Source organism: Thalassophryne amazonica, chromosome 2 (assembly GCF_902500255.1).
Source record: "Thalassophryne amazonica chromosome 2, fThaAma1.1, whole genome shotgun sequence".
In the NCBI taxonomy this organism is placed as follows: Eukaryota; Metazoa; Chordata; class Actinopteri; order Batrachoidiformes; family Batrachoididae; genus Thalassophryne; species Thalassophryne amazonica.
In genome coordinates, this window is record NC_047104.1 from 12,431,198 (window position 1) to 12,447,794 (window position 16,597).

Below are 16,597 nucleotides of genomic sequence, written 5' to 3' on the forward strand. Positions count from 1 at the left end.
TTTTTACACTTCAGAGAGAAGCTGCTCGGGTCCAAACGGACTCTAACCATTTCCCCCTGTTAACTGCCTGATTAACATTACAGGTTAAACCAAAATTAAATCGTAAACTACACTGATAGACGGTCACAGACAGTCAGGTCCAAAAGTATTTGGATACAAGGGGTTTAACAAAAATATCACCTCAAGGATTTTATGGACTTTCTTAAAAAGGCTTTAAATTTCAACCACAATTTTCCAAAAGGCACGTAGGAGGCTTGAGCCTAGATCTGATGTGTTTTCTCTGTCTCACATCACCATGAAGCTGGATAACTGATGATGCAGCAGACAAAAGCTGCACTATGTAATTCATTTATTTTTTTGTTAAACCTCTTGAACTAAAGCTGAAAATCAACACTACAAGAACATCTTGTAGTGTTGAGGATTGGGATAATAATCTCATAGAAAGAAATCCCTGTTCAATGTTCCTCACAGCAGTGGATGGAAATGAAATTATAGACATTGTGAATAATTGTAAATATAAAACATCTACCGATTTAAATGAAATTGATATGGTGGTGGTAAAACAGGTCATTGAATGGATTGTAGAACCATTAACATACATCTGTAACTTATCATTTCAAACCGGTAAATTTCCCAATCAAATGAAAATAGCTAAGGTTGTGCCGCTGTATAAGACTGGGGATAGACACCACTTCACAAATTATAGACCTGTTTCTTTGCTTCCACAATTTTCCAAATTATTAGAAAAGTTATTCAATAATAGATTAGACAAATTCATAAATAAACATAAATTACTTACTGATAGTCAATATGGATTCAGAGCACATAGTTCAACATCACTTGCATTAATAGAATCAGTTGAGGAGATTACAAACGCCATAGACCACAAATTACATTCAGTTGGAATATTTATAGATCTTAAAAAGGCTTTTGATACAATTAATCATGACATATTAATCAATAAACTTGAACAGTATGGGATTAGGGGGTTGGTGTTGCACTGGGTGAGAAGCTACTTAAGTAACAGAAAACAGTTTGTGAAGTTGGGGGAATATACATCATCATGCTTGGACAATGCTTGTGGCGTCCCACAGGGGTCAGTATTGGGTCCAAAACTGTTTCTAATTTATATAAATGATATTGTCAATGTTTCCAAAATATTAAAATTAGTATTATTTGCAGATGACACAAGCATTTTTTGTTCAGGGGGGGATTTGCAGGAGTTACTGAGGAGGATCAGTATGGAAATGGGAAAATTGAAAATATGGTTTGACAGAAATAAATTATCATTAAACTTAAGTAAAACAAAATACATGTTATTGGCTATTGTAATACAGATATACAGGTTCAGTTACAAGTCGAGGGGGTAGATATTGAAAGGGTACATGAAAATAAGTTTCTGGGGGTGATAATAGATGATAAGATAAACTGGAAGACTCATATAAAACATATACAAAGTAAACTGTCAAGAAGCATTTCAGTTCTAAACAAAGCGAAACATATTCTGGACCACAACTCACTCCGCATTCTTTACTGCTCACTGGTTTTACCATATTTACAGTACTGTGCAGAGGTATGGGGTAATACTTATAAAGGTACAACACAATCACTGTCAGTAATGCAGAAAAGAGCTATAAGAATTATTCATAATACTGGCTATAGAGATCATACAAATCCACTATTTTTACAATCCAAATTCTTAAAATTCACAGACTTGGTTCATTTTCAAACAGTACAAATTGTGTATAAAGCAATAAACAATTTACTTCCAGCAAATATTAAAAATATGTTTTTTAACAGATCAGGGGATTACAGTCTGAGGGGGAAATTTAATTTAAAGCATCAGTGGGCACGAACAACATTAAAAGGTTTCTGTATTTCTGTCTGTGGGGTGAGGATGTGGAACAGATTGGGAGTGGGGCTCAAGCAATGTCCAAGCATGAACCAGTTCAAACAGCGGTACAAAAATATGGTTTTTTCTGGGTATAGGGAGGAGGAAGGGTAATGAGGGTTAGGGTGTTTTTGTTGTTTGCTTCGGCTTGTAAATATATAGTATTTTGTATGTAAGTAGGTATGTGTAGGTGTATATTTATGTTTGTGTATATATATGTGTATATATGTATATGTGTATATATGTGTATGTTGATGTGTATATGTATGTGTGTGTATATATATGTATATATATATATATTGATATCGGTTTAGGTGTGTAGGAATTTATGTGTATATGTGGCAAAGGGTATTACTGGTTGTGGGGAAGAAGGGGTAGGGATAAATAAGCTGATGCTTCACCCTACCCCTTTTCGGACATGTTGGGTACACAGTAGGAACTTTTTTGTTGTTGTCTTTACTGATCTATCTTGTAATTGTTGTTGTATCAAATGTTCGAAATAAACAGTTTTCATTCATTCATTCATTCATTCATTCATTCATCTTGACACTTTCATTTTAACTCCATTGTGGCGGTACACAGAAACTTTTAATGAAAACAAGAAGAAAAAAAATGCCCCTGTCCAAATAGTTATGATTCTGCCAATAAATGTAGGAACGCACAATAATTTGTAACAAATTGTGACGAACTTTGCACACAGTACAATTCAGAGAAGTGTGTGCTTTGGGTTTGTCCTGCATTCAGGTCAAATCTGGGAGCGTGCATTGGTGCATGTGCATGTCTTGAGAAAGTAACCATCTAACTGCCACACACAGGTGACACATGGGTGTATCCTTGTTCTTTCCAGCCACTGGAGTACTCAACACAACTGGATCATGTACATCGCCAATATGTCAAATCTGATGCTCCAAGTGAACTCCTTATCACAGTCTCCAAAATTAAGCACTTGTTTGACCCAAAACCATTCCAGCTGTACCCAGGATTCCTCACAAAAGGCCGAGTACCAAACACATCCAGTTGTCACCTTTGGACACTGGTTAGAGTCAAAGTCTCACAACCACACAGTGAGACTTGAAGCACCAAGACCATAAAGACTTGGACCTTCATTCCCCTGGAAACATATCAGCATTGCCAAACACCTTTGTCCAATGACCTCACGACTCCATAAGATCTTCGCAGGCACCTCTCAGTCTCAAAGGCTGAGGACCCAGAGACATGAACATCACTGCTGAGATAAGTGAAGGAACATTGTCCAGGAAAACAGAGAGAACTTGGATGTCAATTACAATAAAGTCATAGGATGGTCCGTTATTATATTTATTAGATTTATAGCGGTTGAGGATTGCTCAGGGTCATGACATTGACATTGTTTGTTCGTGTTTGAGGTTATATTCATGTTTGTGGAAATTGCAATAGCTAGAAGAAGGAGCAACAATTTTCCATTTTGACAATGCATTGGCGTGCCACTTTATTTCTCATTTTTCACACAATTCAGACTTTTTATAACAGCTCGGCCCCGCCCATTAACCTCACAGGAGTCCTGCCAGGAAAAGCACCATAGGGGACCGAGACAGCTTGTCATATGCACAGCAGGAATACACATTACCAATTATCCATGCAGGGGCAGAAAGAGGAAACATCAATATGCACACAGGGGACAAATTCTAACCACCAGTGGCGGCACTTTGGCATGTGCTTTGCACATCTGGGTGTGTTACCACATGCCAAACAGGAAACACACTCACACACTTGATATGGTGAATTATGTCCACAGTGTCCATTATGTGTGGAATGTCTACCACATGTTGTATCAATAGGTATTTATTCTATTTATTATCAATGGTAGTTCAGACCACCAAAACCTTGAGTACACAATTTTGTTCTTTCATGTTTTACATGGTTGGAATGACAATAAAGAATCCTTGAACCTTGACATCATACTGGTAACATTAAATAATTAATACCTTTCACTGGATCTCCTATAAGTGGAGAAGAAGTCACAGACATAAAAATATGAATGCAATTATTTAAAAAAAAAATTTCAGTGATACAACATATTACAAAATTAATCTAACAAAGAAAAAAATGGAGCGTCGGTACGTATTTATGTATATTATTCATTCGTTTGTTCATTCATTTTATTAATTTTCTGCCACTTATCTAGGTCTGGGTTGTGGTGGCAGCAGACCAAGCAGCTCAACTCACAGTTCCCAGTCCTTGGCCAAGTCCTGTAACTCTTATGGGGGATTCCAAGGCATTCCCAAGCCAGCTGGGAAATATAATCTCTCCAGCATGTCCTGGGTCTTCCCCGGAGCCTCGTCATGGTTGGACATGTTTGGAAAACCTCCCTAGGGAAACACCCAGGGAGGATCCTCCCAGGGTGCCCGAACCATTTCAAGTAGCTCCTTTTGATATGAAGAAGTAGCAGCTCTACTCCGAGTCCCTCCCAAATAGTTGTGCTTCTCACCCTGTCCAGGAGGGTAAGCCCAGATACCCAGTGGAGGAATCTCATTTCACCGCTTGTATCTGTGATCTTATTCTTTCAGTCATTACCCAAACCTCATGACCATAGCTGAGGATAGGAGTGTAAATTGACTGGTATTTTGAGAGCCTCGCCTTCTGACTCAGCTCCTTCTTCACCACAATGGTCCAGTAAAGCGTTCATAAAATATCAGACACCGCCCTAATCTGTCTATTGATCTCACGTTCCAATTTACCCCCACTTCAAGAGCCTGAGATACTTAAAGTCCTCCACTTGGGGCAATAATTCTCCCCTGACCCAGATGGGACAATCCACCGTTTTCCAACAGAGGACCATGGTCTCAGATTTGGAGGTGTTGATTCTCATCCCAGTCACTTCACACTTGGCCTCAAACCTGCTCAGTCCACATTGGAGAACACCGCCTGATAAAGCCAAAAAAACCCACATCATCTGCAAAAAGCAGAGATGCTACTCTGAGGTCACCAACTGGACACCCTCCGGTCCCTGACTGTGCTTGAAATCCTGTGCATGAACAGGATTGGTGAAAAGGGGCAGCCCTGGCGGAGCCCAGCCCCCACCGGAAACAGTTGTGATGTAATGCAGAGAATGTGGACACAGCTCCTACTTCGGTCATATAGAGACCAGATTGCATGTTGCAGCAAATCCAGGACCCCATATTCCCACAGCACCCCCCCACAGGATATCTTGAGGGACTTGGTCACAAGCCTCCAAGTCAGTCCACAAGGAGATGAAGACCTCTGGGAGTCTGTAAAGGGTCTGGTGTGCAGTTTTTCGGGCAGTGGACGGGGCAAATGTCCACACGGACTGAGGCTCTTTTATTTCTATTGTTATTATATAAGGTTATATGTTATAACACGTTTGAGACAGTGTGAGTGTTCTGGGAGGTGATGACTGAATCAGCGCCATGAGCCAGTAAAAAAAGAAAAAAACACAAAACAAACCACACACACTCCCTTGTTTTCACCTGAGGTTGCAGTTTACATGCAGACCTGAGTTGGCTCTGCATGTCAGTTTGGCACAAGTTTTATGTCAGACACCCTTCTTTAAAAAAAAAAAAAAAATCATAGAAGATACACAATGTGGAATAAAAACAAATGTGGAACAACTGAGCAAACACAAGTGAAACACACCCTGGTGTAAATACACACGTGTGTGTCACATGCAGTAGTGGCGAGTATCAGAAGTAACGTTCATCCATCTCTACTGGTCTGTTTTCCAATCTTTCAAGACAGCAACAGCAAAAAACAACTCTTTGATACACAACACGAGAAGCGCACTCAGACAGTGCATACCTCTGCCAAAACTCAACAGATAAATGAAGCCCTGAAGACTCATTTTTTAAGATGACCTTCGATCCTGATCAACTCCTGTAATCCTATTTAGCTGATCTTTAATCCTGATAAACTGCTATTGATCCTGATAAACCACTCTTTGATCCTGATCGGCTGATGTATGACCCTGATAAACAGATCTTTGATCCTGATAAACTGCTCTTGATGCTGACAAACCACTCTTTGATCATGATCAGCAGATGTTTGACCTAAACAGATCTTTGATCCCGATGAACTGCAATTTGATCCCGATCAGCTGATCATTGATCCTACTCATCAAAGCTTTCATCCTGATCAAAGAATCTTTGATCCTGATTAACTGGTGTTTGAAAACAATGTCGGACTCTGTAGTTTTCTCTGGGCCCCTCCCCAATCGGACCGGGAGTGACATGTTTAGCCGCATGTTCTCCTTGAATTGTTGGCTGTCTGAGTGGTGTCCAAAAAATGAGGTGGGCTTCATAGATAATTGGCAAAGCTTCTGGGGAAAACCTGGTCTTGTTAGGAGAGACGGCATCCATCCCACTTTGGATGGAGCAGCTCTCATTTATAGAAATCTGGCCAATTTTCTTAAATCCTCCAAACCGTGACTATCCAGGGTTGGGACCAGGAAGCAGAGTTGTAGTCTTACACACCTCTCTGCAGCTTCTCTCCCCCTGCCATCCCCTCATTACCCCATCCCCGTAGAGACGGTGCCTGCTCCCAGACTACCAATAAGCAGCAAAAATCTATTTAAGCATAAAAATTCAAAAAGAGAAAATAATATAGCACCTTCAACTGCACCACAGACTAAAACAGTTAAATGTGGTCTATTAAACATTAGGTCTCTCTCTTCTAAGTCCCTGTTGGTAAATGATATAATAATTGATCAACATATTGATTTATTCTGCCTAACAGAAACCTGGTTACAGCAGGATGAATATGTTAGTTTAAATGAGTCAACACCCCCGAGTCACACTAACTGTCAGAATGCTCGTAGCACGGGCCGGGGCGGAGGATTAGCAGCAATCTTCCATTCCAGCTTATTAATTAATCAAAAACCCAGACAGAGCTTTAATTCATTTGAAAGCTTGTCTCTTAGTCTTGTCCATCCAAATTGGAAGTCCCAAAAACCAGTTTATTTGTTATTATCTATCGTCCACCTGGTCGTTACTGTGAGTTTCTCTGTGAATTTTCAGACCTTTTGTCTGACTTAGTGCTTAGCTCAGATAAGATAATTATAGTGGGCGATTTTAACATCCACACAGATGCTGAGAATGACAGCCTCAACACTGCATTTAATCTATTATTAGACTCTATTGGCTTTGCTCAAAACGTAAATGAGTCCACCCACCACTTTAATCATATCTTAGATCTTGTTCTGACTTATGGTATGGAAATAGAAGACTTAACAGTATTCCCTGAAAACTCCCTTCTGTCTGATCATTTCTTAATAACATTTACATTTACTCTGATGGACTACCCAGCAGTAGGGAATAAGTTTGATTACACTAGAAGTCTTTCAGAAAGCGCTGTAACTAGGCTTAAGGATATGATTCCTTCTTTATGTTCTCTAATGCCATATACCAACACAGTGCAGAGTAGCTACCTAAACTCTGTAAGGGAGATAGAGTATCTCGTCAATAGTTTTACATCCTCATTGAAGACAACTTTGGAGGCTGTAGCTCCTCTGAAAAAGAGAGCTTTAAATCAGAAGTGTCTGACTCCGTGGTATAACTCGCAAACTCGTAGCTTAAAGCAGATAACCCGTAAGTTGGAGAGGAAATGGCGTCTCACTAATTTAGAAGATCTTCACTTAGCCTGGAAAAAGAGTCTGTTGCTCTATAAAAAAGCCCTCCGTAAAGCTAGGACATCTTTCTACTCATCACTAATTGAAGAAAATAAGAACAACCCCAGGTTTCTTTTCAGCACTGTAGCCAGGCTGACAAAGAGTCAGAGCTCTATTGAGCTGAGTATTCCATTAACTTTAACTAGTAATGACTTCATGACTTTCTTTGCTAACAAAATTTTAACTATTAGAGAAAAAATTACTCATAACCATCCCAAAGACGTATCGTTATCTTTGGCTGCTTTCAGTGATGCCGGTATTTGGTAGACTCTTTCTCTCCGATTGTTCTGTCTGAGTTATTTTCATTAGTTACTTCATCCAAACCATCAACATGTTTATTAGACCCCATTCCTACAGGCTGCTCAAGGAAGCCCTACCATTATTTAATGCTTCGATCTTAAATATGATCAATCTATCTTTGTTAGTTGGCTATGTACCACAGGCTTTTAAGGTGGCAGTAATTAAACCATTACTTAAAAAGCCATCACTTGACCCAGCTATCTTAGCTAATTATAGGCCAATCTCCAACCTTCCTTTTCTCTCAAAAATTCTTGAAAGGGTAGTTGTAAAACAGCTAACTGATCATCTGCAGAGGAATGGTCTATTTGAAGAGTTTCAGTCAGGTTTTAGAATTCATCATAGTACAGAAACAGCATTAGTGAAGGTTACAAATGATCTTCTTATGGCCTCGGACAGTGGACTCATCTCTGTGCTTGTTCTGTTAGACCTCAGTGCTGCTTTTGATACTGTTGACCATAAAATTTTATTACAGAGATTAGAGCATGCCATAGGTTTGAATCATATTTGTCTAATAGATTACAATTTGTTCATGTAAATGGGGAATCTTCTTCACAGACTAAAGTTAATTATGGAGTTCCACAAGGTTCTGTGCTAGGACCAATTTTATTCACTTTATACATGCTTCCCTTAGGCAGTATTATTAGACGGTATTGCTTAAATTTTCATTGTTACGCAGATGATACCCAGCTTTATCTATCCATGAAGCCAGAGGACACACACCAATTAGCTAAACTGCAGGATTGTCTTACAGACATAAAGACATGGATGACCTCTAATTTCCTGCTTTTAAACTCAGATAAAACTGAAGTTATTGTACTTGGCCCCACAAATCTTAGAAACATGGTGTCTAACCAGATCCTTACTCTGGATGGCATTACCCTGACCTCTAGTAATACGGTGAGAAATCTTGGAGTCATTTTGATCAGCATATGTCATTCAAAGCGCATATTAAACAAATATGTAGGACTGCTTTTTTGCATTTACGCAATATCTCTAAAATCAGAAAGGTCTTGTCTCAGAGTGATGCTGAAAAACTAATTCATGCATTTATTTCCTCTAGGCTGGACTATTGTAATTCATTATTATCAGATTGTCCTAAAAGTTCCCTAAAAAGCCTTCAGTTAATTCAAAATGCTGCAGCTAGAGTACTGACGGGGACTAGAAGGAGAAAGCATATCTCACCCATATTGGCCTCTCTTCATTGGCTTCCTGTTAATTCTAGAATAGAATTTAAAATTCTTCTTCTTACTTATAAGGTTTTGAATAATCAGGTCCCATCTTATCTTAGGGACCTCGTAGTACCATATCACCCCAATAGAGCGCTTCGCTCTCAGACTGCAGGCTTACTTGTAGTTCCTAGGGTTTGTAAGCGTAGAATGGGAGGCAGAGCCTTCAGCTTTCAGGCTCCTCTCCTGTGGAACCAGCTCCCAATTCAGATCAGGGAGACAGACACCCTCTCTACTTTTAAGATTAGGCTTAAACTTTCCTTTTTGCTAAAGCTTATAGTTAGGGCTGGATCAGGTGACCCTGAACCATCCCTTAGTTATGCTGCTATAGACGTAGACTGCTGGGGGTTCCCATGATGCACTGTTCTTTCTCTTTTTGCTCTGTATGCACCACTCTGCATTTAATCATAGTGATCGATCTCTGCTCCCCTCCACAGCATGTCTTTTTCCTGGTTCTCTCCCTCAGCCCCAACCAGTCCCAGCAGAAGACTGCCCCTCCCTGAGCCTGGTTCTGCTGGAGGTTTCTTCCTGTTAAAAGGGAGTTTTTCCTTCCCACTGTAGCCAAGTGCTTGCTCACAGGGGGTCGTTTTGACCGTTGGGGTTTTACATAATTATTGTATGGCCTTGCCTTACCATATAAAGCGCCTTGGGGCAACTGTTTGTTGTGATTTGGCGCTATATAAAAAAATTGATTGATTGATTGATCCTGATCAGTGAATCTTTGATCATTATAAACTGATTTTTGATTCTGATTATCTCCTCTTTTATCATAATCAGCTGGTCTTTCATCCTTATACACTACTCTTTGATCCTAATCAGCTGATATTTGATCCTGATAAACTACTCTTTCATCCTGAACAAAGATCTTAAATCTTTATAAACTGACCCTTGATCCTGACTACTGCTCTTTGATCATAATCAGCTGATATTTGATGCTAATTATCTGCTCTTTGATCCTGATCAGATGATTTTTGATCCTCATAAAATGATCTTCTATCCAGATAAACTGGTCTTTGAGCCTTTTACACTGATCTTTGATCTTGATCTGTTGTTCTTTGATCTTGATAAGCTGCTTTTTGATCCTGTTCAGCTGATCTTTGATAATGATGTGATGTTTTAGTCACAGTTTATCTGTTATTACTAGACATGAACACATTCTACTGCTAGCTAAGTTGAGGTATCAGTCTCCCTTTATACTTGAAGGACAGTAAATTTATAACACAATAAAACTTGCTTGAGCGCTGGATAATTTGTCTCGCAGCCTCATTTTCAAATCAAAGTGATTGACCTTTTAAAATATGGAAGAAAAATCTCATATCTGGACTCACCGTTAATGAAGAGTTCTTCTTGGAGAGCTTTCCGGGCAGCGGGAGAGAAACAACGTTTCTTCAGCCATTCTGCTTCGAACACGCTGGCATGCTGGTCCGGCCACACGATGGACAACTTGGACATGGAAATCAATCAATTAGGGTAATAATCGCATTAAAGTAAATGTTATCAGATTACAGTAAAATTCATAATTTCAGAACATTTTTGACACCGTAGCTCCAACCGAGCTACGCCCACTGAGGTCATGATCACAAATGAGTCTTGGGAGCTTAATTTAACATTAAAGGCAGCTATAAAATCTCAGGCGGTACCTTTTTCCTCGATGCACGCAGTTAGGTCCACATTACAGCTGGTGGTTCTGAATATTTTGTCTGAATATTTTTTCCTCTCTTAATACAGAATTTATGTGTGTACGTGATCATGCATCAGTGATAAATAAATAAATAAAATAAAATAATAAATAAAACCCCTTACTTTAAAAGCATGCATCAGCGTTTGGTAAAATGCACATTTTGCTTTTGTGTTGGTTTTGAAATGACATTGTGCAATTTCTGCAAAAAGCTGACTGAATACACTTACTGTAAAATGTCACATGTTGTCACTACATAATGACAAATACACATAATTTCAGCTCCCTACGTTAGTGTACTCAAATAATGACTAGAGCCCAGCCGATATATCGGCCGGCCGATATTATTGGCTGATATACGCCCTTTTCAAAATACTATCGACCGAAATTTTGCCGATAGAACGCCGATAATTTCTCATAAACAGAACAGTTACTGAAATAATGTTTGTGTCGGCAAATGTAAAATGTCCTTGCACCGTTTGTCCAGTAAATGGAGCTCTGACTCCATTCAACTGAGAGCTGCTTACACCCCTGCTTAAATGTGTTCATCACTGGCCCACGTAGTTCACTGTCACACTGCACGGATCGGCTGACAAAAGCATACAAGTAAGTTTATAAGGATGTTGTTTGTAATAACTTTGCAATTACATTCACCCCACATTTCTCCCGTTTCAGTTCAACTCAGTTTGATTAACTCAGTTTATGTAGTAATGTGTCAAATGTGCTTCATTGTGTCAGTCACGCTTTTCATTAAGCCCACGTTGTGTAGACCTTATTTCTAGCATGAAAAACTTTAATTTACTGCTAAGAGGTTGAAACATTCAGATTCACTGGTCGTCCGGAAGGGTTCTGGGAATTACTGGCATTCGCCATTAACCCTCTGGGGCCGACGACGGCTGGGACCAAGCTTTACTAAATTGTAAATAACTTGTAAATTGTATTTCAGCCTTTAGCTCATACCTTTTTGGGTAAGGGTCCAAAAAAAACAAAAAACAAAAACATTTTATTCATTAAAAAAACAATAATAATATCGGCTGATTTATCGGCTATCGGCAAATCAGCCGATCGATTATCTGCATTTTTTTCATAAAAAAATCGTTATCGCCATCTGCCTAAAAAAATCCATATCGGTCGGGCTCTAATAATGACTTAATTTCACAATACATATCATGTGACCAATGATTTTGTCAGGATAATCTCCACATTTAAATTTGATGCATTTCTGCAAATATAGAGCTGAAAGCTTTTGAAATAACATTTGACAAATTATGTAAACTTGTTTAATTTTTTTAATACACAACAGTGTGTTGCTTTTTTGCAGATTAATTCTAATTTTATTAAAAGTACTGGTTCCATCAAATGCCCATGTTGTCCGAAAAGCCCAGATCAGGCGAAGGAGGCAGTGCACCTTTTTGTCTTTGGTGACCTGGACGCTGTCGACTCCTGTGTGGCATCGAGCTGAGACATCAACAGTTTCCGGGCCTGAGCCGAGTCCAGGTTGCAGTGTGTGACACTGGCAGTTGTCTCTCAGCCAGGTGAACGGGTAAAGGCTTTGCCCCCCGTCCTCCCACTTCACCTCCACCATCCTCTCCTCGTCCAGAGCCCGGGCGTGTCTCAGGGCGTGTTGAGACACAGAGACACAGGCCGCCCCGAGCGTCTGCTGCCCGCGTAACTGCACCGAAATCAGTCCGTCCGCCCGTCCTGGTCTGCAACAAGCCTGCAGAGTCTGACGGGCTTTGACCGGCACGCTCCTCTGCAGGGCGGGCAGCGCCAAACGTGCAAACGTACTCATCCACATTCTCAGTCTGTTCACTTCGGCCAATCTGTGACCTCAGGTCAGAAAGAGGGACCCAACCTGCAGTAAATAAGAAGGCAGAAAAGTAAAAGTACTCGCCAGAGGAATTTTCCCCATCAATCATATGAGCCGCTTTCAAACTTGATGTTGTAAACTCTATTTTGTTAAAAAAATGTCAGTTTTTGTTGGAATGAACTGTCACATGTCATGGCAGTCATATTGTGGTGCCTGTGGCAATCGTACTGTTTTCTGAAATGAATATTGTGATCTGTGGTTGGCTCTCACTGCGGTATTGTATCACTTCCTGTTCCGGAGCACAGCGGTGTTTTGCTGTATCTGTTAGCTGTTTAATCTGCGTAGTTAGATTGATCTAGTCAACTAGATAACAATTTGTTTCACAGTGTAATCTTCACGTGCCTTAACTAAAGCACTCCCTCTGCTGAATCACCTCTAAATTATTTACACATTATTCACTTTGTGTGTTTTTAGGAATCCACTAGCTTAGCGCAGCTATTAGCTCTTAGCCGGTTTAGCATGGCGGCTTCTCCTGTCTCTCCCTCACTTTTCTGCTCTGGGTGTGAAATGTTTTAGTTATTCCTCGGCCTCCTTTAGCAGTAATGGTACTTGTAATAAGTGTAGCTTATTCGTAGCTTTGGAGGACAGGCTGGGCGAATTGGAGACTCGGCTCCGCACCGTGGAAAATTCTACAGCTAGCCAGGCCCCTGTACTGGTGCAGACCAAGGCAGCTCAGCCACTGTTAGCTGTCCCCCAGCAGATCCTGAGCAGCCGGGAAAGCAGGCCGGCTGGGTGACTGAGGAAGAAGCGTAGTTCTAAACAGAAGCCCCGTGTACACCACCAACCCGTTACATATCTAACCATTTTTCCCCACTCGGTGACACACCCGCGAGGATCAAACTCTGGTTAATGGCGACTCGTTTAGAGAAATGTGAAGTTAGCGACACCAGCAACCATAGTCAAATGTCTTCCAGGGGCCAGAGCAGGCGACAATGAAAGAAATTGAAACTGCTGGCTAAGGCTAACTGATCATCTGCAGAGGAATGGTCTATTTGAAGAGTTTCAGTCAGGTTTTAGAATTATTAGTTGGCTATGTACCACAGGCTTTTAAGGTGGCAGTAATTAAACCATCACTTAAAAAGCCATCACTTGACCCAGCTATCTTAGCTAATTATAGGCCAATCTCCAACCTTCCTTTTCTCTCAAAAATTCTTGAAAGAGTAGTTGTAAAACAGCTAACTGATCATCTGCAGAGGAATGGTCTATTTGAAGAGTTTTCAGTCAGGTTTCAGAATTCATCATAGTACAGAACAGCATTAGTGAAGGTTACAAATGATCTTCTTATGGCCTCAGACAGTGGACTCATCTCTGTGCTTGTCCTGTTAGACCTCAGTGCTGCTTTTGATACTGTTGACCAAAAAATTTATTACAGAGATTAGAGCATGCCATAGGTATTAAAGGCACTGCGCTGCGGTGGTTTGAATCATATTTATCTAATAGATTACAATTTGTTCATGTAAATGGGGAATCTTCTTCACAGACTAAGGTTAATTATGGAGTTCCACAGGTTCTGTGCTCGGACCAATTTTATTCACTTTATACATGCTTCCCTTAGGCAGTATTATTAGAAAGCATTGCTTAAATTTCATTGTTACGCAGATGATACCCAGCTTTATCTATCCATGAAGCCAGAGGACACACACCAATTAGTTAAACTGCAGGAATGTCTTTCAGACATAAAAACATGGATGACCTCTAATTCCCTGCTTTTAATTCAGATAAAACTGAAGTTATTGTACTTGGCCCCACAAATCTTAGAAACATGGTGTGTCTAACCAGATCCTTACTCTGGATGGCATTACCCTGACCTCTAGTAATACTGTGAGAAATCTTGGAGTCATTTTTGATCAGGATATGTCCTTCAATGCGCATATTAAGCAAATATGTAGGACTGCTTTTTTGCATTTGCGCAATATCTCTAAAATTAGAAAGGTCTTGTATCAGAGTGATGCTGAAAAGCTAATTCATGCATTATTTCTTCTAGGCTGGACTATTGTAATTCATTATTATCAGGTTGTCCTAAAAGTTCCCTGAAAAGCCTTCAGTTAATTCAAATGCTGCAGCTAGAGTACTGACAGGGACTAGAAGGAGAGAGCATACGAGGTTCTGTCCAAAAAGTAACAGACCTTTTATTTTTTCAAAAAATATGGATTTGAATCACGTGTGATTGCATCAGCCAAGCTTGAACCTTCGTGCACATGCGTGAGTTTTTTCACGCCTGTTGGTTGCGTCATTCGCCTGTGGGCAGGCTTTGAGTGAGCACTGGTCCAGCCCCCTCGTCGGATTTTTATTGTCAGGGAAATGGCAGAGAGGCTGCCGCAATGCTCCATGAAATTTTTTTCAGAAACTGTTAGCCAGTTGGAAACCTTTCGAAAGATTCAGATGGATTTCGGTGAAAATTCTGTCGGCGTCACACGGATTAAGGAGTGTTAAAACCTTTTTAAAGACGGCCCACAGCAGCGGAGGGTGCGTGGCGCACTGAGCGGCCATCGACAGATCATCAGACCAGATCATTTCCAAACTGAACGCTGTGCTGATCTGGGACATCATGTGACTACCACAGAAATGGCAAGAGAACTGGACATAGCACTTTTGAGGCACATTCCACTATTACAGGAGATTTTGTAATGAAAGACGTGCGGAGGAGTTCGCGCGTCAGCACGGAACCGCTCATGGCGCGCAACAAAAAAAAAAAACACCTCCGTGTTGGAAGTCTCACAGGACATGTTGGGGCATGTCCAGCTGTTACACAATTTCTCGGACACTCACTCGACTGAAAGGCCATCGAAAGCCGTCTGAATCTTCTGAATGGTTTCCAACACGGAGGTATTTTTTTTTTGTTGTGCGCCATGAGCTGCTTCGTGCCGACGCACGAAATCCTCCGCACGTCTTTCATTACAAAATCTCCTGTAACAGTGGAATGTGCCGCAAAAGTGCTATGTCCAGCTCTCTTGCCATTTCTGTGGTAGTCACACGATGTCCCGGATCAACACAGCGCTCAGTTTGGAAATGATCTGGTCTGATGATCTGTCGATGGCCGCTTGGTGCGCCGCGCGCCCTCCGCTGCAGTGGGCCGTCTTTAAAAAGGTTTTAACAGTCCTTAATCCATGTGACGCCAACAGAATCTTCACCGAAAGCCATCTGAATCTTTCGAATGGTTTCCAACTGGCTGTCTCTAACAGTTTCTGAAAAAAATTTCATGGAGCAAAGCGGCAGTCGCTCTGCCATTTCCCTGACAATAAAAACCCGACGAGGGGGCTGGACCAGTGCTCACTCAAAGCCTGCCCACAGGCGATTGACGCAACCGACAGGCGTGAAAAAACTCACGCATGCGCACGAAGGTTCAAGCTTGGCTGATGCAATCACACGTGATTCAAATCCATATAGTTTTTGAAAAAATAAAAAGGTCAGTTACTTTTTGGACAGGACCTCGTATCTCACCCATATTGGCCTCTCTTCATTGGCTCTCTGTTAAGTCTAGAATACAATTTAAAATTCTTCTTCTTACTTATAAGGTTTTGAATAATCAGGTCCCATCTTCTCTTAGGGACCTCATAGTACCATATCACCCCAATAGAGCGCTTCGCTCTCAGACTGCAGGCTTACTTGTAGTTCCTAGGGTTTATAAGAGTAGAATGGGAGGCAGAGCCTTCAGCTTTCAGGCTCCTCTCCTGTGGAACCAGCTCCCAATTCGGATTAGGGAGACAGACCCCTCTCTACTTTTAAGATTAGGCTTAAACTTTCCTTTTTAAAAAGCTTAGAGTTAGGGCTGGATCAGGTGACCCTGAACCATCCCTTAGTTATGCTGCTATAGACGTAGACTGCTGGGGGGTTCCCATGATGCACTGAGTGTTTCTTTCTCTTTTTGCTCTGTATGCACCACTTCTGCATTTAATCATTAGTGATTGATCTCTGCTCCCCTCCACAGCATGTCTTTTTCCTGATTCTCTCCCCTCAGCCCCAACCAGCCCAG

At 40.9% G+C, this 16,597-nt stretch overlaps 1 protein-coding gene across 1 annotated transcript in view; it reads right to left on the reverse strand.

The window, feature by feature from the left end:
• The window catches only part of bbox1 (butyrobetaine (gamma), 2-oxoglutarate dioxygenase (gamma-butyrobetaine hydroxylase) 1), a 94,410-nt gene that overhangs the window by 41,169 nt on the left and 36,644 nt on the right, over positions 1–16,597 (reverse strand). Inside the window, exon 3 of the mRNA XM_034183679.1 lies at positions 10,405–10,519. Within this exon, the coding sequence (XP_034039570.1) occupies positions 10,405–10,519 (115 nt within the window). The remainder of the gene's footprint in view (positions 1–10,404; positions 10,520–16,597) is intronic.